This window comes from Astyanax mexicanus, chromosome 10, assembly GCF_023375975.1.
Source record: "Astyanax mexicanus isolate ESR-SI-001 chromosome 10, AstMex3_surface, whole genome shotgun sequence".
NCBI classification, from domain to species: domain Eukaryota; kingdom Metazoa; phylum Chordata; class Actinopteri; order Characiformes; family Acestrorhamphidae; genus Astyanax; species Astyanax mexicanus.
Window position 1 is genome coordinate 49,267,855 of NC_064417.1, and position 23,202 is coordinate 49,291,056.

General features: G+C 39.2%; 1 protein-coding gene across 2 annotated transcripts in view; it reads right to left on the reverse strand.

Moving 5' to 3' along the window:
- The window catches only part of slc24a6a (solute carrier family 24 member 6a), a 32,373-nt gene that overhangs the window by 7,261 nt on the left and 1,910 nt on the right, over positions 1-23,202 (reverse strand). Inside the window, exons 2-13 of one of the 2 annotated variants that reach the window (XM_049483891.1) lie at positions 18,807-18,902; positions 12,122-12,198; positions 9,786-9,860; positions 9,579-9,663; positions 8,108-8,211; positions 7,925-7,999; positions 6,838-6,863; positions 6,685-6,738; positions 6,435-6,577; positions 4,899-4,984; positions 2,807-3,077; positions 74-240 (exon numbers count right to left, since the gene is read on the reverse strand). In XM_049483891.1, coding sequence (XP_049339848.1) covers positions 74-240; positions 2,807-3,077; positions 4,899-4,984; positions 6,435-6,577; positions 6,685-6,738; positions 6,838-6,863; positions 7,925-7,999; positions 8,108-8,211; positions 9,579-9,663; positions 9,786-9,860; positions 12,122-12,198; positions 18,807-18,902 — 1,259 coding nt within the window. Of the gene's footprint in view, positions 1-73; positions 241-2,806; positions 3,078-4,817; positions 4,985-6,434; positions 6,578-6,684; positions 6,739-6,837; positions 6,864-7,924; positions 8,000-8,107; positions 8,212-9,578; positions 9,664-9,785; positions 9,861-12,121; positions 12,199-18,806; positions 18,903-23,202 lie in introns of both variants that reach the window. The other variant, XM_049483890.1, reaches the window with a different exon arrangement.

Consider the following 23,202-nt stretch of genomic DNA (forward strand, 5'->3'; position numbering starts at 1 on the left):
AATACACTGTACTAAAACACATAAAGCATCACTTTTAGCACTGAATTAGGTATGAAATAGGTAAGATCCGTACCATCCACACCATGAGGTAGGAGAAAACTGCAATCCAGAGCGTGGAGGCCACGAAGGTGACCATAAACCAGCGCTCCCAGCGCGGCAGCACACAGTTGGGCACAGTGCAGTACAGCAGGCAGCTTAAAGGCCACGAGAACAACCACCTCGCCCGTTCACAGCACCCCCCTGAGGACCAGAGCAGAAATCAGTCATGCTTTTTACAGAGCGGACGGCTTTACAGACCCAGGACGCTCTCTAGTGGACAAAGAGAATAATACACAGCATCAGATCTCTATGCTTTCGTGCTCTAAAAGCATGAAATTCAGTTTATCAGCTGCAATAAGCCACAGTCTGTACTATAAAAGTGCAGAGGAGTGTGGAAATAAATGTGGAATTCTAAAAATAACAGGCTTGGCTTGGTCAACATATTGAGCTTAGCTTCATGCATTAGAAAAAAATTATGCACTTAATTTTTATCAAATACATTTATGTCAAACATTGCAGATTTCTTCAATGAGAAACAATATAGAGTGTTGACAAATGACAATCATACTGCACATGCTCAGTTACACCTTTCCTTCTCTCTGCATGATTGCATCCCGTATTGATCACCTCTTCTGGGAGAACCAAAAAACTAAATTTACCTTTTTTTAAAAAAAGTAAAGAATTTTTCTTATAGTGTCTAAACTGTTTGTATTACGTATTGTAAATTTCATTATTTTAATCTGTAGTTTCTTTTAAATTGCATTTGTATCTGTATCTACTGTAACTGTAGACTTTATTTCCCTGATTTATAAACAGAATTAAAAGGAATCCCATGGGAATCTGTTAGACTCATTACATGTATCAACTGGTTTATTATTTTTACTTCACTACTGTACTTACGTACTAAAATACTGTATCTGTATTTACTGGAGTATTATTTTTACCTAAAATGCTGTATCTGTATCTACTGTAACTGTAGATTTCCCTGATTTATAAACAGAAATAAAAGGAATCCCATGGGAATCTGTTAGACATGTAACTCCAGTATTATTTAATGTAAATAATACTGGAGTATTATTTTTACTTCACTACTGTACTTAAGTGTTAAAATGCTGTATCTGTATCTACTGGAGTATTATTTTTACTTCACTACTGTACTTAAGTACTAAAATACTGTATCTGTATCTACTGGAGTATTATTTTTACTTCACTACTGTACTTAAGTGTTAAAATGCTGTATCTGTATCTACTGGAGTATTATTTTTACTTCACTACTGTACTTAAGTACTAAAATCTGTAACAGCTATAATAGTCTAATAGCGATACAATATTTAAAAAAAATACTTTTATTTGGACAGTTATGGTATACATACAGGTGTGGCCAACAAAAACTAGTCCTTTTAAAACTAGTCCTCTTTTGTCCTCCTGGTCATGTGACTCTACCTTTCTTCCTGCTGCATTTAGAAACGTCTGATATACAGCGTTGAGCCTTGTGTAAATACAGCTTTGTGTACCTGAGGGTCCTTTATATCAGATCCCATTTATCTCAGTCCACCTGCCTGACAAAACCACAGCGCATCCCACTGATCTGGAAACGTCAGCCAGTCTGCAGGATTACGACCATCATGTGCAATTAGGCACAAGCACCACTTTCCTAATCAGGTCACACAGAAAACCCTAACGGGGCCATGTCTCAAAATATCAGACAAACAGGCTACACGAGTCCCTGCTACCAGCGCAGGGATCATCATTATCTTGTCTTTCTATTAGTGAGGTCAATGTGTTAATAATGCATGTGATTCATCTCTAAACTTTCAAATGTTTAAGTTTTTTTATTTAATGCAAATTAATAATGAATCACCTTTTTAACACCTAGTGATCATTTAGAGATTTTCAGATGTTTTTAGACTTGTGAAAATGGCATTGCTACCTCTGCTTCTGTAAAGTTTGCCATTTTCCCTTTTCACCCTGTTTAATCCAACTGTGTATCTTTCTTCATTTTGCATATTTTGCATTGATGTTGTGCCTGTACTTTACACTTACAACTCATATATTATATAGATAAGTGATCTGTATATATTACACAGAGTGATCTATTTTAAGTGTTTATTTATTTTATTGTTGATGATTATGAAGCTTACAGCCAAAGAAAACCCAAAAATCAGTGTCTCAGAAAATTAGAATATTAAATAAGACCATTTGGTACTTTTGTCAGTGTGGGCAGTGTGCCAAGTCCTGCTGGAAAATGAAATCCGCATCTCCATAAAAGTTGTCAGCAGAGGGAAGCATCAAGTGCTGTAAGCTGGTCTTATATAATTTTATATCTAATTTTCTGTTTTCTGTTAAAGAGACCCTAAATCCTAAACCATATTTTATATTAATAGCTGAAATGTGGTCCTTTAAAATAATAAAACATACCAGTCCTGCTTAAAAAAATATAAACCTTTCCTAACCTTGAAAGAAATTACTTTTATTGTTGTAATTTCTACCTCTGCAGCACCCTCTCAGATTCAGCTGTGCTATTATAGTCCTTTAGTATGCAGACACATCACAATATACAGATCAGTCTATCAATAATACTGCCCCCCTGCTGACGTCCAACCATCTGCTCCCGCTCCTGTCCTGCCCCTAAATCCATACATCACCCAGTTTTGTTTTTTAGGATGAGCTGAGGGTGGAGTCAGCACAAATCAGGGGGTTTAGTGCGCCTTTAAATTAAACATGTAGTTTAAATTAAACATGGAGTTAAACATATAAATTAACTAGCCTGGCAAAATGAGAGGACTGAATGGCTGTCCTTCCTCCACCTCCTCATCATCCTCTTCATCTTTGGGCTGTGCATCTTCTACATCCACTCCTCTCTCCAGCGCCGGCCCCTCGCCCCGGGTCCGGGGGTCCTCCAGTGGCTGCATCTCGCTCTCTAGAGCATCCCCGTTCTCCAGACCCCACGGACTTCCCTCGGGCCCCGAGCTCTCCTGACCAGGCGTGTCCCCGGCCCCACTATCCCCTGAGCTCCGGCTCCTTATCAGCCTCTGCCTCTGTTGGACGAGAGAGGAGGGAATAGAATGTGACAGAGAGAGAGAGAGAGAGAGAGAGAGAGAGAGAGGGAGGGGATTGTAATGTATGAATTAACTGTGAAGCAAAGAGGAGGCAGGAAATTATGAATTATGAACAAACCCTGTGAATACAACTTTTTACAAAGTCCAGATCGATGAAAAGGTGATGAAGAGCATGGAAAGGTCTCGTATAGATGCGCAGGGTTGTGAGAATGAAGCACCGAAGCAATGAAATAACCAAAATCACTTACTTTAAGACCAATAAAATTAAATTTTATAGTTGAGTTGCCAGTTTATTAGTTCATCATCACTTGTGTCGAACTTGCACACAAATAAGTTTTAATTCTAAAGAGAAATCGTAGTACAACTCCTAAGAGATCCTGGAGATTATGCAACAATTACACACAGCTGATTTAGAATCAGTCTTAAAGTAAATGAATTCACACTAAATTCATGCTGAATTCACACAAGCCTCAGGAAACGTCTGAGTATAGCACGATTCCTAAGCAAACTAGCAACTAAGCCATCCTGTAAAGATCCTAAACACAGCTGAGTAGTAAACCCTGTAGTATCTGTTCAGCAGGTACAGTACCAGTCAAAAGTTTGGAAACACCTTCTCATTCAATGTTTTTCATTATTTCGCTATTTACTTTATTTTCTACATTGTATATTTATATTAAATAATGAAAACTATTAAGGGACATATGTACAGGGGTTGGACAATGAAACTGAAACACCTGTCATTTTAGTGTGGGAGGTTTCATGACTTAATTTGGAGCAGCCTGGTGGCCAATCTTTATTAATTACACATTGCACCAGTAAGAGCAGAGTGTGAAGGTTCAATTAGCAGGGTAAGAGCACAGTTCTGCTCAAAATATTACAATGCACACAACATTATGAGTGACATATCAGAGTTCAAAAGAGGACAAATTGTTGGTGCACGTCTTGCTGGAGCATCTGTGACCAAGACAACAAGTCTTTGTGATGCATCAAGAGCTACGGTATCCAGGGTAATGTCAGCATACCACCAAGAAGGACCAACCACATCCAACAGGATTAACTGTGGACGCTGTAAGAGGAAGCTGTCTGAAAGTTATCCAAAAAACATAACCACGGCTGAGCAAATCACGGCAGAATTCAATGTGCACCTCAACTCTCCTGTTCCCACCAGAACTGTCCGTCACCACAATAAATTATTAAGGTCTAAAACCAGGTGTTTCAGTTTCTCCAACCCCTGTAGAATTATGTAGTAAACGGTAAAAAACTTTTAGTTCTCCACATTAATTCCCTGATCTAAAGCTGATCAACTGAGCTTCACAGCGTAAAAGAAAAGCAGCAACTATTGTTCAGCACCTCCAGGAACTCCTTCCTTCAAGATGCTGAAAACACTATACCAGGTGGTTCTACCTTCCTGTAACTTCCTGTATAGCTTTAATGTCTTCAATATTAAATGTACAGTGTAAAAAATCATACAAAGTAAGAAAACCCATTAAATGAGAAGAGGTGTGTCCAACTGACTTTAACTGTAGATGGAATGGAATGAGAGCTGAAAGCAGTGCAGTCACTCTCCTACCATTACGCAGCTTTTCTCTAATTTCAGGAGAAGAGAAAATAATTGAGCTCTAATATCAGCTTTTCATAATTTTATCATCGGCTGAAAAACGCAGCTCCGATTCGTCCATCCCGCACGGTCGGGCGGGGCGGCGGGCGAGTGGGCGTTACCTCGGTGATGAGCATGCGTCCAGCCATGCTGAGGCGGGTGCGGGGGGAGAAGTGGGGCGTGATCATGACACGGAGGCTTGCCTCTGAGAAGGAGAACTGGTGAGGGTGCAGGCTCATCAGCTCGTCCACCATCACCACCGGCGAGTCCTGATCAACTGCACACTGACCTGAAGGACAGCGGGAAGTTTTTGACTTTAAAATGAAAAAATAAGAAGCAGCTTTGAAGGAAGTGCTAAATAATAACCCCACACTTTAGTAATGTAACCTTAGACCCACATTATATAATGGCATGTAAAGGTTTGGACACAATGGTCTTACACTTTGCGTAAGCCATGTCTCGATGCTCATTGCTATCTTAAACCCCGCCAACAGTCTATTTTCATGCCATACACCTGTGTCATTTAAACAGCAGCAGTGCTTCTGAATAAATCTACACTGATGGGCGAGCTGGTCTGGAAGTGAGGTGTTTTTAGGTAAATTTCTGCTGTATTGCTATCTTGGCAGCAGAAAACACATGTGCTCCACTGACTGAATACAACTTAGACAGACATCAACAGTCTAGTGCACAATAATGCACAAACCCAACTCTTACAGCGTGAATGTGCAGGTTAGGTTCATTCAAAGTGGTGGATTGTGTAAAGTGCTGGGTTGGGTAAAGTGCTGGGTTGGGTAGAGTGCTGGGTTGGGTAGAGTAATGGGTTGGGTAAAGTGGTGGGCTGGGTAGAGTGCTGGGTTAGGTAAAGTGATGAGTTGGGTAGAGTGCTGAGTTGGGTAGAGTGCTGGGTTGTGTAGAGCGCTGGGTTATGTAGAGTGCTGAGTTGGGTAAAATGGTGGGTTGGGTAAAGTGCTGGGTTGAGTAGTATGCTGAGTTGGGTAGAGTGCTGAGTTGGGTAGAGTGCTGGGTTGGGTAAAGTGCTGGGTTGGATAGAGTGCTGGATTGGGTAGAGTGCTGGGTTAGGTAAAGTGATGAGTTGGGTAGAGTGCTGGGTTGGATAGAGTGCTGGATTGGGTAGAGTGCTGGGTTAGGTAAAGTGTTGGGTTGGGTAAAATGGTGGGATGGGTAGAGTGTTGGGTTGGATAGAGTGCTGGGTTAGATAAAGTGGTGAGTTGGGTAGAGTGCTCGATTGGGTAAAGTGATTGATTGGGTAAAGTGTGGGGTTGGATAGAGTGCTGAGTTGGATAAAGTGTTGGGTTGGGTTGGGTAGAGTGCTGGGTTGGATAGAGTGGTGGATTGGTTAAAGTGCGGAGTTTATTAAAGTGTTGGGTTGGGTAAAGTGATGGTTTGGGTAGAGTGCTGAGTTGAATAGAGTGCTGGGTTAGGTAAAATGCTGGGTTAAATAGAGTGCTGAGTTGAATAGAGTGCTGGGTTGGGTAGAGTGCTGGGTTAAATAGAGTGCTGGGTTGGGTAGAGTGCTGGGTTGGGTAAAGTGATGCGTTGGGTAAACTTGGATGTGATTTTGAGGCTAAAAATTAAGTCTCAGCCCATCATACACTACAGGACTTTCTTAAACAACTTAAACAACCCAAACGTTTGCATGCTACTGTATGACTGTAGTATATGTTTATGTATAATTCCACACATTCCACACACACCCATTCACACCCACACACACACACCTTTCTTTATCAGGATCATGGAGGTGTCGCAGTGTGCTGTAGCTTCCCCTACTGATATATCCCGCCGCAGACTGCTGACCAAACACGGCTGCCCAGGAATTCCAAACTTCTGCTCCACCCATCCCCAGATCGGACTATTAAACCTAAAACACACAAATAAAGATAATATATGATCAACAGTCAGTAATCACACTACGAGCAGACTATTCCAAAAATCCACGTACAAAAATAAACTAAAACCATGACCTACTTCATAATAAGAATGTAAACTCCATACATTGATATGAGGACTATCGTCTCCCACCTACAATAACAGAGAAGAGTTCAGAACAGTTCAGATAACTGTGGTGTGTTAGGTGTGGATATGTGCATTGCTTTGGAAAAACGATGAGCTTAAACATACCAGACGACCTTCTCATCATATATGATCTGAAATTTAAGAAAAATGTGTATGTAATAATCCAAGAATAACCTTAGAATAAGAAGAAAATCCTCCTGAGACCCTGAAAAGGCTTTACTGTTTAATTTGTTTAGATCAATTTACTACTAAGTTTTGTGACTGAAAGAAACTTATTATTATTATTATTATTTTTTATAATTTTATTATAAAATTTTCCCCATTTTCTCCCCAATTTACATGGCCACTCATTAGGAACCCCTCTATCACTCTACCACAACACCAGAAGGGTGAAGACTAGCACATGCCTCCTCCGACACATGTGAAGTAAGTCTCCGCCTCTTTTAGAACTGCTGCTGATGTAGCATTACTTAATAGCATCACAGCGCTAACGCTCGGAGGAAAACGCATGCAGCGACTCGGTTCCAATACATCAACTCACAGATGCAGCCTTCTGCTGATCCACATCACCATAGGAGTAATGAGGGAAGAGAGCGCCATCTACCCATGCAGAGAAAGCAAGACCAATTGTGCTCTCTCTGGGCTCCAGCAGCTGATGACAAGCTGAATGAACAGAATTAGAACTGGCGACCAACACTGGACCAATTAAAGCCCTTTTTAATGTTTTTTTATTATATTTCCCTTTTACCAGACATTAGGTCTTGCTTGATCTCAGAATGTAGGGGTTATATAATGTTATTATATACAGGAAAAGACCATCAGTTACAGGTATACAGTGAATAGATCTATTTGAGTAATGTTCTAATCAATATTATAGCAAGAAGTACTTAAACAAGTAAAGAAATCCAATCAATCCAGAAAACGTTTAAGAGATTTGAAAGTATCTTCAAGTGCAGTTGCAAAGACCAACAAAAACGTTAAGATGAAACTGGCCCTCATCAGTATTTTGGTTTGTTTAACACCTTAAAGTTACTACATGGTTTCTTATGTGTTCCTTCATAGTCTGGATCACTTCAGTATTCATTTATAATGAAGGTAAAAAATATAAACAGGTCTCAGGAGGATATACAGTAGCAAGCTTTAAAGAAATCATGCATTTTTTATATATGTTTCTAATTCTGTGACACTTTACCACAATCAAGGCCAAGACGGAGAAAATGTAGTAAACTGAGTCGCGGAAGAGAGGCCACCACGTGAGCGAGATCGTCTTCAGGGAAAATGAAAGAGAGACAGAGAAATGAGATTCGAGAACTTCTGTTAACCATAGCTCTTTTCCTACTGTGGGGGAAAAACTGCTGCAAAGGACATACCGTACCTGTCCAGAAAAGATACCACACACTCCGATAATCACCAGGATATTAAAGACTGCAGAGCCCACGATGGTCCCGACTCCCACATCTCCCTTAGTGATGAAAACACCTGAAACCACATCATATCAAATCTTATACACAGCCTGGATTTAAGTAAGTAAATGATGTGGGGTTGGTTGATGCTGCAGTTGGCCTGCAGGTTTAGGTTAAGCAACAGTATGTGCTGAAAGAATAAAGTCAGCTGACTACCTGAATATACTGAATATAGACCAGGTTATTCCATCAATGGATCAATTTTTTCTTCCCTGATGAACACGGCCATATTCCAAGATGAACAATATCAGGATTCATGGTGCTGGAATTGTGAAAGAGTTCAGGGCTCAGGGAGCATGAGATCATCATTTTCACACATGGATTGAGAGAGAGTTCACCACAGAGTCCAGATCTTAACCTCATTGAGAATCTTTGGGATGTGCTGGATGGAGAAGAGCTGCTTTGTGCAGTGGTCAGACTCTACCATCATCAATGCTGCTGCAAGATCTTGGTGAAAAATTAAACTACTGTATTTCACAAAGAACAAGAAAAAGTGAATTTTAGCGGACGAAGACCTGTAATATCTTTTTTCAAAAGAAGCAGATGTTGCAATATGGATATGGATAACGAACATGAAAAAAGGGGCTGTTTCTATCAGCTTGTCCAAAAATGCATGTCTACAGCGTTTCCTATAAGGGTGTCTCAAAGTGTAAATTCCACTTTTTGACTGTAGGGGGAACCAAGCAGCAAGAAATACTAATTATCAGTAATGCTGCTCATATATAAAGCTCATGCCCACATAGAACTCTATATCATACTTTCATTTTCTCAGATTTGTAGTCCAGTTTTAGTCCATTTCAGAATGAGCCGTTTAAGGGCTTGGTCACTTTTATGCAAAAATGTTGTTGCTAGTTATGCCCCATGTATTTGCTGAGCATTTACCACATGTTAATGTTAGCTTGTGCTAAATAGCAAAATACGATTTCATGCTAGTTCATGCTTAACTGCAATAGAAGCACAAAACTCATTATTTGAAAAGACGTACATCTCTCCCTCATCTGTTGACTTGCCATGGACAGTAGGTACAGATCCCTCCCTCAGACAAAGTCTGCTGGCTAATTCTGCTGTGTACTGTTTGAGGTTCTTAACCGAAATGACCGAAATGGCATTTTTCTTGAACTGACCAAGTTTGTGTGGCTCTGGTGGGGGTTGATGGACGCTCATAGAAGCATATGATTCCCGACAACAAATTCTTTCAGCAGATTTGGGATTTTTGTATCTTTTAACCCATTTTAAAACCATTCTTTTGGTGATGGTTAATATTCTCCATACAGTTTTCCATGTGTTTTCTGTCCCAAATCGTAACCTAACGAATATATTTCACAACACATGTTCACATCATTAAGTTGACCAGTCAATTTTAAATGTAGCTGCTTTACTGACCAATCAAAGAGGTGAAAAGCTCTGGAGCTGAACTTCCTGCTGCCATGAAGGTGGCTCCTGCTACATCCTCACTCAGATGAAGATTCTGCAAACCACAGAAACCACAGCTCTCAGGAGGAAACCGGGGCTGCTCAGCCGCAAATACCAATATAATAATAATGGCAAATGCACATCATTACAGAGCAGTGGGGGGGGGGCAGGGTTCACCTCACAGATCTTTTCCAGAGACGGCACAAAGTACACATCGCAAACAATGGCGAGGGCGTAGAACATGTACACTGCCTGTGGATGAAAAGAGGAGAGAAAGAAGATAAAAACATGGTTTAAAAGCTGCCGATTAAAAACAACTAAGCAGGATTAAATGCTTTGCTCATCATTTAGCTGTGTCTTGTTGTTTTCGTACACTGTACGTTCTGTATGTGTTGACAATTCACTGCAAAGATAGCAATGAACGTCTGCCTGCACTGACTGTTTTTACTCAGTGGCGCACCCGTGTTTTCAGTTGCTAAGATAGCAATACGTACTATTGGTGTAAATATATTCACAAGCACCATTGCTATTGAAACGAAACAAGCGGAAACCATAAAAATAGACTGTTTACTGGGTGTAAGATAGCAATGAGCATCATGCTGTGTCTTGCACAGGGTGTAAAGTAGGGACCTAATGATTATTTCGCTATTCGACCAAATTGACTATTATTTTTCAACCTAGCTTCCTCCTATCTTTACTTCAAAATAATAGAAATAGTGAAATGTGGGATTTATGTGCCCTTTAAAAATGCATGTTTTATTATACACGTTTATTTCCATTGTGTGTATTGGACGCGAAAAACAAATACAAAAAAAAAGGAAAAAAAGCCAAAATTGGCATAATTTCATGCAAAACTATTGGCATTTTTAGATCATTATTTGTCACGCAGTCCAATCCAAGGACAGACAATCGCAGATACCAATCAAACAGTTTATTAACACAGTGAATAGGCTTAGAAAAGGGTAGTCACAGACAGGCAGGGTCAGAATAAAAATGGTAGTAATAACACACAACATACCAGAGTGCACAGGTAAAAGGGTCATACACGGTAAATAAAAAAAAGCAAAGATCAAGTCAAAAAAAGTAGTACAAAGTACAAAAAGGAGTAACATGAAAAAGAAAAAAAATGCTAAGTAGAAGAGGTAGCAAGATAAATTCAATACCGAGACAAATATATAAAACAGGGGGGGATTTGTACAACAGCAGTCCAGGTGTGAGCAATAAGAAGCTCGGCGAGCGTGAACAATCACAAATTTTGCATGAAATGATATCAATTATATCACATATTTTTGTGTTGTTTTAATAGGCACGAAGTAAATAAATATGTGTATAACAAAACGTGCAACTGGCATAATTTTCTGAGAATGTTTTATGGGTGCCATGACTGTATGGTCAATGTTGTCAGGTATGTTGACTAATCGTTGCAGCCCTAATTGATTTAAATAACTTGATTCATATTCATAGAGCTGGGCGATTAATCGATTTTATCGATTAATTCGAATTTACAGTTAAGGACGATGTGTTTTTATGAAAATCGATTTTCTCTGAGTTTTAATTTTCACCACCGATGCTCCCCTGAGCTTAGCCGCGCCCCTCTTTTCCTCTCCCTCGCGCGACCCCAACACACACTCACAACATGACGGCGGAACAGTGTTGCCAACTTTGTCGCTATATTTAGCTACTTTTCAGAGCCTCTAGCGATTTTTTTTGTAAAAAAAAGCGAGTAGCGACAAATCTAGCGAGTTTTTGTGGTGTTATTGGAGACTTTTGGCGACTCTGAGATGAACACGCGCTCTTCAGTTACTGACCTCCGCGCTGCAGCGGGTGCTGCCATGAGCCCCGCCCACAACACTCACAGTGCAGTCTCACACACTCAGCACACACACACACACCGCTCCATTTGTCTATAATAGGTTTGAAAATAAAGAAAACTTAAGAAAACGAAAAAAAAAATGTAATAAAATAAAAAACTGCTGCTCTTATAATAACATTTAACAACACGGCAAAAAACTGATTTATGTAGTTAACGTAAAAATAGAGTTATTGTGAGACGTGACTGCCTATTTAAAAAGCAACAAAAGTTGTTCATTTGTTGGAGTTCATTTGTATCATTTCTAACATATTTACAGTGTTTTTTACTCACTTTTTTCTCTCTCTCACAATGTTAATCTTTTACAGCTTCAAAAACATGTATTATGCGAATTAGGCGATGACGTCATTTAGCGACTTCTACCGACTTTCAGGAGATTTTAGTAGAAAATCTGATTTTTTTTTTTAAATCGAAGTTTTTTTTGGGGGCCATGTTTTATTTCAACATCAACAAAATCAAAATGGTTTGCATTAAGAAAACAAATCCTGATGATTGTGTTTTCACCTCAACGTGCAGACATTCATCAAAAACATATTTAGTGTGTTGATATAAAATATTGCGTTAATTTGGAATAATGAACTTTAATACATCATGTATTGTAAGTGAACAGGTGCTTTTATCAACAGCTGGGTCTCATACTTACACAGAAAACGTGCAGCAGCACCGCCCCATGCCTCCTCTGCTCCTTAGTGAAGACGTCCTCAGGAAATTCATTGATAGCTGTGTGTGTGTGTGTGTGTGTGTGTGTGTGTTTGTGTAGAAAGAGAAACACAGTCCATTAGTAGAGGGTAAGGGAGAGAATGAGTTTACAGTATCGACACAGAGGCAACTGAAAAGCTTTCTTAATCCCTGTGCAGTCCTGAGAAACACCAGACACAGCCCCATTCTGCACAGAACTGAATATTCTACTAAAGATTAGGCCCTTCAGATACACAAAGGTTTGATGAACTGGGATGGAAAGGTCAGAACGAAAGAAATAAGAGCTGATTAAAGTGTGCCTTAAAGAAGATTAGAGAAAGAGAGAGAGAGAGAGAGAGAGAGAGAGAGAGCACTATATTGACTTAAGGCAACTAAAAGCTCTGTAGTAATCAGACAGTTGTGTCTAAGCTCTGTCTATTAAAGAAACAAAGACAAGCATCAACAGTATTAAATACATTCCTTTCAACAATAGCATACAATAATAATAATCATAAGCACTTTGATAAAAAAAATATATATATATATATATTGACTGACACAGTTGTACCTTGGATACACCTCAAACTTCTTGCCTACTAGACTTAAATACTAAAAACCAACACACACTAGAAAAAATATAGAACATAATAAGCTTTACGAATATTATATTTAATATATAGAATATATTATCGGAAGTTATTTCCAAAACTGCAACTAGTGACAAATCTTGTAACATTTGGTACAAACTGACAGCTTTGTCACAAAGGGTAGAATCAGCCAATCTGAATCTCACTCTACCTCACTCTACCACACTCCCTCATGCTACCTAATTCTAACTCACTCTACCTCCAATCTGCCTCACTCTAAGACACTTAACCTCAACACTCTATCTCCCTTTGCCTCACTCTATCTTACTCTACCTTGCTCTATTACACTCCACCTCATGCTACCTCACTCTGTCTCACTCTAAGACACTCAACCTCCACTCTCACTCCACACTCCACCGCACTTTACCTCACTTTATCTTCATTATGCCTCACTCTACCTCACTTTACCTTCACTATGCCTCACTCTACCTCCCTTTGTTTCACTCTACCTCACTCTAACTTTCTCTACCACACACTACCTCATTGTACCTCACTCTAATTTGCTCTACTTTTCTCTACCACACACTACCTCATGTTACCTCACTCTACCTCACTCTAACGCTCTCTGCCTCACTCTACCTCCACTCTGCCTCACTGTGACACACTCTACCTTGTGCTACCTCACTCTAACTCACTCTGCCTCACTCTAACTCCACTCTGCCTCACTCTACCTCCACTCTGCCTCACTGTGACACACTCTACCTCGTGCTACCTCACTCTAACTCACTCTGCCTCACTCTAACTCCACTCCGCCTCCACTCTGCCTCACTCTGACACACTCTACCTCGTGCTACCTCACTTTAACTCACTCTGCCTCACTCTACATCCACTATGCCTCACTCTACCTCCACTCTGCCTCACTCTGACACATTCTACCTCGTGCTACCTCACTCTAACTCACTCTGCCTCACTCTAACTCCACTCTGCCTCACTCTACCTCCACTCTGCCTCACTCTGACACATTCTACCTCGTGCTACCTCACTCTAACTCACTCTGCCTCACTCTAACTCCACTCTGCCTCACTCTACCTCCACTCTGCCTCACTCTGACACACTCTAACTCACTCTGCCTCACTCTACATGCACTCTGCCTCACTCTACATCCACTCTGCCTCACTCTACCTCCACTCTGCCTCACTCTGACACACTCTACCTTGTGCTACCTTACTCTAACTCACTCTGCCTCACTCTGACACATGCTAACTTGCGCTACCTCACTCTAACTCATTCTGCCTCCCTCTACCTCCACTCTGCCTCAGTCTACCTCCACTCTGCCTCACTCTGACACACTCTACCTTGTGCTACCTCACTCTACCTCCATGTATGTGATCTGTATCTGTGTGTAATCTGTGAATGAATCTGTCCCTGAAACGCCTCACATGGGCAAATTGATACCTGTACAAATGTCTCATTTTTCACCTACAACAAAAAAAACCCTCATATTAGAGAGACGAGAGACTTGTAGCTTTATAAAGGGAAATGGATGAGTTAGCAGCTCATATGTGGAGCATCTTTTGCTGGAGTGGAGAGAAAACAGCTGCTCTGAAGTTCATTATCAGGTCGAGGAGGTGAAAAAAGGCCAGGTGGTTTGCTTTTGCTGTTTTTTTGCAGCTATAGCTGCACAGCTGCACCAAGAGATGTGTGGGTACGAGAGAGAAGCACGTAGCGCACGTGTAAAAGCAAAAAGGAATTCAGGAATTCAGATTTGACCGGATACGTATACGATTAAGGACCACATATGAAAGTGACTCAAATCTGATTTGAAAAAATCGGATTTGGCCTGTGCCCACAGCCATGAAAAAATCAGATCTGAGCCAAACTGAGCAAAAAAACAGATTTGAGTTTGCTGTTATTCAGGATGTTATTGCGGCCCTTTTAACATGTATATCAGGAAAACTCTCATCACGATAACAAAAAAAAATACGATTTCTCTCACAGCCGTAGTCAGAAACGTAACCGGGAGGAAGAAAACGCTGCAGTATTCCTTTAAAGCCATTTGCAGAATGGAATTTAGCTTGGGTTACAGCATCAGCTCCCACAGAAGCACATTCCTGACAGAGCGGAAAGAACATGTCCGAGTTAAAGGTTCCAACAAGTTTTTACGGCCTTGCTACTCAGTTGCCATGGAGACCCTTCTCTCTCCGCAAGCCAGAGTTTCTATTGGCCCAGGGGACACTGACAGACATGCCTGCTAGCCACAAGCCTTCATTAGCGTGATGGTGAGAGATGCAGGAGAGGAGGGCTCTGGCATTTACACGAGCTCACCGATCACACTCAGCCCCGCGAGCACCAACGTGATTAAAACATTGGAGCCACGATTCAGAGAAACGCAGCCTGATAGAAAACCGGCATCAGCGCCGGGCCTGTGGATGCAGTGCCGCTACGCCGTCTGTGGCCCATTTAACTCAGTGCTGTTAGGAGGCTTTTGTCTCTGGTAACTAAGTACCAATTGAAATCTCAAGCTTTAGCTGATTTGAAACAGTCCTCAGCGCCCAGAGAGGCAGGTCTTCTTAAGTCAAAGTGCTGCCACACACTTCAGTCCCCAACGCCACACATCCAATCAACCTCACAAAAAAAAACATGCATTATCATGCTGCTAATAGATCACAAATATAAGTGCTGTTACAATTTAGCTGGAAGAAATTAGTAATCATGAACTGAAAATGCACTGTGCTAGAAATGTATTTTTTTTGTATTAATACATGTTTTAGTATATTATTATTATTTATTATTTAATTTATTATTGTAATGTATAGGAAAGCACAATATCACTTTAATCAATCTCAACAAACAAACATTAAAGCAGCAGTCCTTAAGATTTTTCTTTTAAACTGAAAACAGTGTCTTACTGAATGACGAGAGGACAAAATATTATAATAAAAATGGCATCAGTGTGATTCTGATACCATCTCTGCCAAGCCAAATACAGCTTCAGTTGCTGAATCAGTTTCTCTGATTTTGCTATTTATAGGTTCATGTTTGAGTAAAATGAACATTGTTGTTTTATTCTATAAACTACAGACAACATTTCTCCCAAATTCCAAATCAAAATATTTTAAGAGTTCAGAAATCAATATTTGGTGGAATAACTCTGGTTTTTAATCACAGTTTTCATGCGTCTTGGCATCATGTTCTCCTCCACCAGTCTTACACACTGCTTTTGGATAACTTTATGCTTTACACTCCTGGTGCACAATTCAAGCAGTTCAGTTTGGTGGTTTGATGGCTTGTGATCATCCATCTTCCTCTTGATTATATTCCAGAGATTTTCAATTTAGTGAAATCAAAGAAATTCACAATTTTTAAGTGGTCTCATTTTTTTCAGAGCTGTACACGTAGTAATGTATTGTAAATTAATTACAGAGTATTACAGCTTCTTACAATTAGCTTTAACGTATATTAATATGTTAAACAAAAGTAATTATTCTTTACAATAACCAGATATAATTTATATGGTGTCTTGAGCTGCCGTTAAAATACTGTAAAATTATGATTGAAATACACAGTCATACAATGTCATACTAGGTATGTATCAATGTGTGGAACAATTGTGTCTCTTCACCCTAAGCTTTTACACAAACGCTAATAAGATATGTTCTTTAACATCATGGTGTGGTGCTCCAAAACACATCACATGATTTACAGTTTCCATGCATCTTGGCATGTTCTCCTCCACCAGTCTTACACACTGCTTTTGGATAACTTTATGCTTTACACTCCTGGTGCAAAATTGAAGCAGTTCAGCTTGGTTTGATGGCTTGTGATCATCCATTCAGAGCTGTATATCATATTACTGACAATTTGTCATATTTGTCATAGATTTTTGTCTAAAAAATCTAATTTTGCTGATTTTGCTGATTTTGTGGTATGATATCCACACGTGTCAGTTTAAAGAGTCTTTCCAGCTAAGAACACGAGAAACACAAGGTAAAGGTTTTTTTTTTTATTGGAACTAAATTAGAAATAAAAAAACTACAAATAAAAATTGAAAAACACACATTACCAACAATACTGTTGGTAACACTAAAAGTAATCAAAAATTACATTTATTGTAATTTCTTTAGCAAGTGATATTTTATTTCACAGTGATATAGTGTTCACAGTGATGTATTCTGTTGATATAATGTGAACAAAATGCAAACATTTTTAATAATTATGTGTATATTATTATCTTTTAGAAATCAAAGCTTAAAAAGTTCCACTGTGTTCTAACTACCAATAAATCAACCTATAAATATTCTATGAACCAAAAAATGATCCAAATATTAATGCAGTAAATTATAAATTGACTAAACTGATCTGTTTTTTTTTTAAATAAACGCTTTAAATAAAATATAAATATAATTGTACTTAATATTGACTTTTCTAGTTCAACTTTCTCAAGCAATTATTCAAGACTGGTGTCTCTCAGCAGAACAGAGCAGCTCATAACTAACAAAATCCCACACAGGGATTAGAGAGCGGAGCAGCAGCGGAGCAGAGCGATCTGGATCTGGAAATCAGCACTGCTTAATCAAAGGCAGCGAGTTAGGGAGAGAGAGAGGGAGCGAGAGAGGGAGCTGGGGGAGAGAGAAAGAGAGAAAGAGAGAGGGAGGCTGCTGTAGGTGAGCCGTAAGCGGGTGGAAAAAAGGACGGGTGACGTGTTTTCTCTTAAGTACGACACTTTGAATGAGTAAAACAGACAATCCTCTGTTCCAAAATTAAGGATTCCGTTGCTTAGCAACACAAGCCTCAAAGGGGGTTTGACTGTGAGGAAGGCAGCTGTCTGTAAATGATGAGAGAGAAAAAGATGGAGCGATAGATGGAGCGAGTGGAGTAAATGTGAAAATATGTAAAACAGATATGTATCGGTAATGTCGGTTTTCCAAGACAAATATGATACTTCTAGCTGATTCAGAGAGCTGTTCAGACTTTTTGATACATTATTTAAGAGTTTCTGTAGTCTAAAACCAACAGTTCCTCATCCTCAAGGAGCTGGAAGTCAATATGGACCCTGAGCATAGCTGCAGAACCCCAGTGTTCCAGTTTGGTCCGGGTGTGGGGTCACTCTGCTGATTTTACCATATCTGACTCAGGTGTAAAACTAGTTTTACAGTCTAATTTACTCATTTCAAGTCTCTTGGAGGAGGAAGAGTGAAGACATTTAACACTACTAACCGGATAACCCTCTCAAGAGTTCACCCCTTAGCCTAGTACAGGCAATATCAAAACTATATCTGGATACCCTTCTCGACAGTTCACCACTCAGCCCAGTACAGGCAATATCAGAACACAATAACTGGATAACCCTCTCAAGAGTTCACCACTCAGCCCAGTACTGGCAAAGTCAAAACAATAACTGGATACCCCTCTTGAGAGTTCATTACTTAACCCAGTACAGGCAATATTAGAAAAACACTAACCAGATACTACTCTTAAGAGTTCATCGCTCAGCCCAGTACAGGCAATATCAAAACAATGATCATATATACTTCTCGAAAGTTCATCACTAAGCCCAGAACAGGCAATATCAAAACTATAACTGGATACCCCTCTAGAGAGTTTATCATTTAGTCCAGAAAAGTCAATACCAGAACAATAACTGGATTTCCCTCTCAAGAGTTCATCACTTAGCCCAGTACAGGCAATATCAGAAAAAAATAACTGGATACCCCTCTCAAGAGTTCACCACTCTGCCCAGTACAGGCAATATCAGAACACAATAACTGGATACTCCTCTCAAGAGTTCATCATTCAGCTCAGTAAAGTCAGTATCACATAAAGCAGAGCTAGCAAACACTACTAACAACACAGAGTCTTGCAGTGCAGTTCTATACAGGACTCTCGTCTCATATTTTAAATGTGACTGATTCCTTCGCCTGAAAAGGTTAATATGACATCCAGCTCCATTCCAATCAATACCAGCATTTGGCTGATTGCGCTAAAAGATGATTTGTAATCAATATCAGCTCCAAAATCATCAGAGAGAGAGAAGGGGAAATATATATATATAGAGAAACTCACCAGCTCGTGGGGCGCTGGACGTCTCATTCTCCTCTACGATTTGCTGGGTTAGTCTTCGTTTGGACCAAACGAGGTTTGGGTCCTTTTTGAGAGGGTCTGTAAAACAAGAACACAATACATGGAGCCCATTAAGTCAAGTCAGGTCAAGGTTCCAGCCCAAAGGCTGTCAGGAATTTCTCATGGTGTGGAATGACACAAAAACACAACACACACTTACTGCTGCAGAAAAAAGTTAGAAAGCCTGAAGAAAGTACCTGGATTTCTGCACTGATTACTAATAAAATGTTATATATGTTTGCTATACAAACATAACAAACAAACATAAACTAATAGCACAGTCATGTATGTTGTTCGTGACTTTTATTGGGCACACTGAGCACACATCTGCAGTGCATACAAGAAACAGTAAATTAACCGTATTTATTTTAATTAATCTTCACAAACACTTCCTGTAGCTACAATATTTTTATATCATTTTTTTTATACCTTTTTATACCTTTTAAGGTCATATCACAGCTCTGGATAGGGTTAAGTTTAGGGGCACCCTGCACAAGGCATGCACGATGCTTGTTGCTATCTTACACCCCATCAACAGTCTATTTTCACGCTTTGGGCCAGCACAGTTTATGAATAAATCTACACTGATGAGCTTGGTAGTTTGGAAGTGAGGTGAGTTCAACCAAATTTCTGGCATGTTTCTATTTGGTGCGCAACTGACTGAATAAAACCTAGACAATAGTTTATTATTAGAGTCCATTCCTATAGGTGCTCCCAGCGCTCATTCACCCACGCTCATTACACACAATTGTGACCTTAATATGGTGTGATATGTGATATGGTGCATCCTGGGATATGTAGTCAGAAGGCTGCAGATTGCAGGCAGATCTGAGTGTGGGGACAAAGGGATGTACTCACATCTGTGAGATACTGTAGCACAGGTGCTAAAAGAACAAATACAGTAGTGAATAAAAGATGCTATTCTGATCTGTTCATCACATCACAGAAATCCCAGGGCCCGAGTAAGAAGCTCTAATACAGATAACGAACAATCAGGCAGTGCTATTTCTCTCTTTATCAGGAAATGGAAATCAATTAGCAAACTCTGGAAAAGATCGTAGCTGTCCGTGGTGTCATCCGCTCAAGTTGCCATGGAGACCAAACGCAAAAGCAGTAATTAATGGAGGGAGTGGATAAAGATCTGGATCTGCGAGTCTACAGACTAAGATGGGCCTCATTTGCATATGTAAACTTCTTCCGTTCTAAAAATAGTCTCAATAGGCCGAGAGCCCACTCATTAGGATTTGTGCCGGATGACATTCCAGTTCAGCAGTGAGGGCAGCTGGCCAGATGTTCCTGACAGGCGGCTTAATGTGTCATTAATGATGTAATTTAATAAACAGGGAATAAACAGACTATAATAAAGTTTTAGATCTGAATAAGAAGCTGGCAGTTCATTGACTGATTCTTTTTTTGTGAATGTATAATATATAAACCAGTATTACTAGAGTATCTAAAAAAATTGAATATCATTAGTTTAGCTCAAAACGTGAAACTCATTTATTATATAGACATATTACACAAAGAGTGATCTATTTTAGGCGTTTATTTCTTTTATTGTGGATGATTTTGGTGTACACCCAAGGAAAACCAAGGAAAATTTTAATATTATATACTGCAAGACCAATTGGTACTTTTGGTACTCAGTGTGAGCAGAGTGCCACATCCTGCTGGAAAATGAAATCTTCATCTCTATATCAGCATAAAGGGCTGTAAGCTTTTGTGGGAAAACAAAACTGCACTGCCTTTGGACTTGATAATAAAACACAGTGGATCAACACCAGCAGATGACATGTCTCTCCAAACCATCACTGATTGGTGGAAACTTCACACTAGACCTCAAGCAGCTTGGACTGTGTGTCTCTCCACTCTTCCTCCAGACTCTGCTCCCTTGATTTACAAATGAAATGTAAAATTTACTGGTTTGGAGATCCATGTTGAGTTTAGCACAGCTGTTAACTGAAAGCCTTAATTCCAGGTGACTGTACCTCATAAAACTAACTGAGAAAATCCAGCATAGATGTGCACAGTTGTTATCTAAGCAAGAGAAGATACTTTGAAGAATCTAAAATATAAAACTTATTTTGGTTTGTTAAACACTTTTTTTGTTTGCTAAAAAATTCCATATGTACATGTATTTCTTCATTTTAAAACAATGAAAAACTTTTGACTGGTACTGTACATAAGTACAAGCTTAGTAAAGTAACAATGCAAACCTTGTTAAGTTCGACTTTTAATCATTTTAAATAAAGACAATCTAGTCTACACTAAATTCCCACAAGTCACTTTTATATTTCAGTCATGCACATTCATAAGGGACAGGATCTTTTTCAGCTTCCTCTAAAAGTAGCTCCTCACTCTGTCCAAGTCTGCATATTAAACCTAATTATCACTGCAAAAGAAAGACAGTTTATCAGGTCAGGACGAGCTGCTCGAAGATTTCAGTCATACAGAGACAGACAGAGGTCAATCACTGCTCTAACACTACCAAAAACATAGTTTACCGGTGTTGCCTGTTTATACACTGATATGCCAAAAACCACGGGAAAGAACTCATATCTTGTGTCATGATTTTTGCCATGCCATGGAAGCTGAAGAAAGCTGCACTGACCTGTGGGAGAGTCGCATTCATAAATGTTGAACACACAAACTTTCTCTTAAACTGTGTCAGAATTTCCTAAAGAAATGAACCAATAGAAATTCTCCAAAAATATTTGAAATAGACTCTTTTTCCATTGACGTCCATTATCAATCAATCAATCAATCAATCAATCAATCAATCAATCAATCAATCAATCAATCAACCAACCTTTAGTTTCCACTCAGTAAATACATTGAGGGTAACCCTCATTTTCAATGCAGCCGAGCATTTACAAAATTAAAGGGACTGAAAAATAAGCTTAAATTATTAAAACAACAAACAATATAAGATTTAATTCAGAATAAATGGATATGCAGACAGGCTAGAATGTAAAGCAATAAAATAAAAAGATAAAATAACTAGAATAATAAAATATAAACACAATTAAAGAAGTAAAGGAGTAAAATAACACAATTATAAAAAGGTAAATGATGGAAGTAAAATAAAAAATAATAAGTTTAAAAAAGTATAAAATAAAAAGAAATTTAGAAGATTTTATCTCTCTCCTTTAAAGTTGTTGTTTTGGAGATACACGTTTTCAATTAGATACTGTCGATATGTAATCTATAGTGTCTGTTACATTTGGTGACCAAGCTCAGTATAAACTGAGTTAATTTAAAGTGTGCAGCTTTAAAACCAATTTTCTAAAAAAAAATCTGTCCTCTGCTCTTTGGGTAGTGCACTGTTGTCATAAATTAATCATTAGGCGACCATAAAATTTGCCAAAAGTCAACAAATTTATATAATCGAAAATGTTGACTATTGTTGACTAATCATTGCAGTCCTACATGAGCCCACTCGCCAGTGTTCAACTTTGCTGACAAGATAACACCTCACAACATATGCAGGTGTGGTTGTGGTTGTTGAAAAAAACTGTAATTTAATAATGCTCCGCTAGTTTAGCTGCACTATACAGTACAGGCCCATCACATCTACTAATACAGACTCCCGCTGTGTTAAGCTCTTGCAGCTATTTATAGATAAACTGGGATATTTATAGATTATTTATAGATTAATCCCCTCTGATGTGCGAGTGCCGTGACTAATGGTAATATAGTGAGTGGTGAGGAGGTGCAGGTGATGTCCAGGTAACACAGCAGAAAAGGTGTGGAGAGGTCAAAGGCTACTCTGACATATCAGCAGGTGCCCCTGTGGTGCTCTTCAGAGACATATAGAGGCAATTAGAGCCAGGGTGTGGGTATTTAGCACAGCCTACGCTTGCTTAACACCAACAGGTGCATTTCTAACACATTTATTTATTCATAAAGGACAGGAGTTTGGTCAGGATCCGTCTAAAATCAGCTCATCACTTCTAGCTACCCAGCCTTTATGTTAAACTCCTATATACCTCGTTACATAGCAATATACGTAGCATAACATAAAAGCCATGTTGGCTAATCATCATTGCTTCATCTAAGATAGTGTTAAACATGCTTGCTAAAATATGTGCCTATTTCATGTACCTTAGCATTCACCTGCTAGTTTCTTGTTTGAGGTGAAGCTCTTCCTGCTGAAAAACTTGTCCAGCTGGTTGACCAGCTTAGATGCTATTCAGTATTACAGGTGGAAATCACAGGGTGTCTCACGATATGATATTATCACGATACGATGCTCAATTTACAGCAATTTTGAGACACTTAAAATGTCTACGATACTTTACAGCATCTGTGTTAGTAAAGAGGATAAAATATTTCTAAA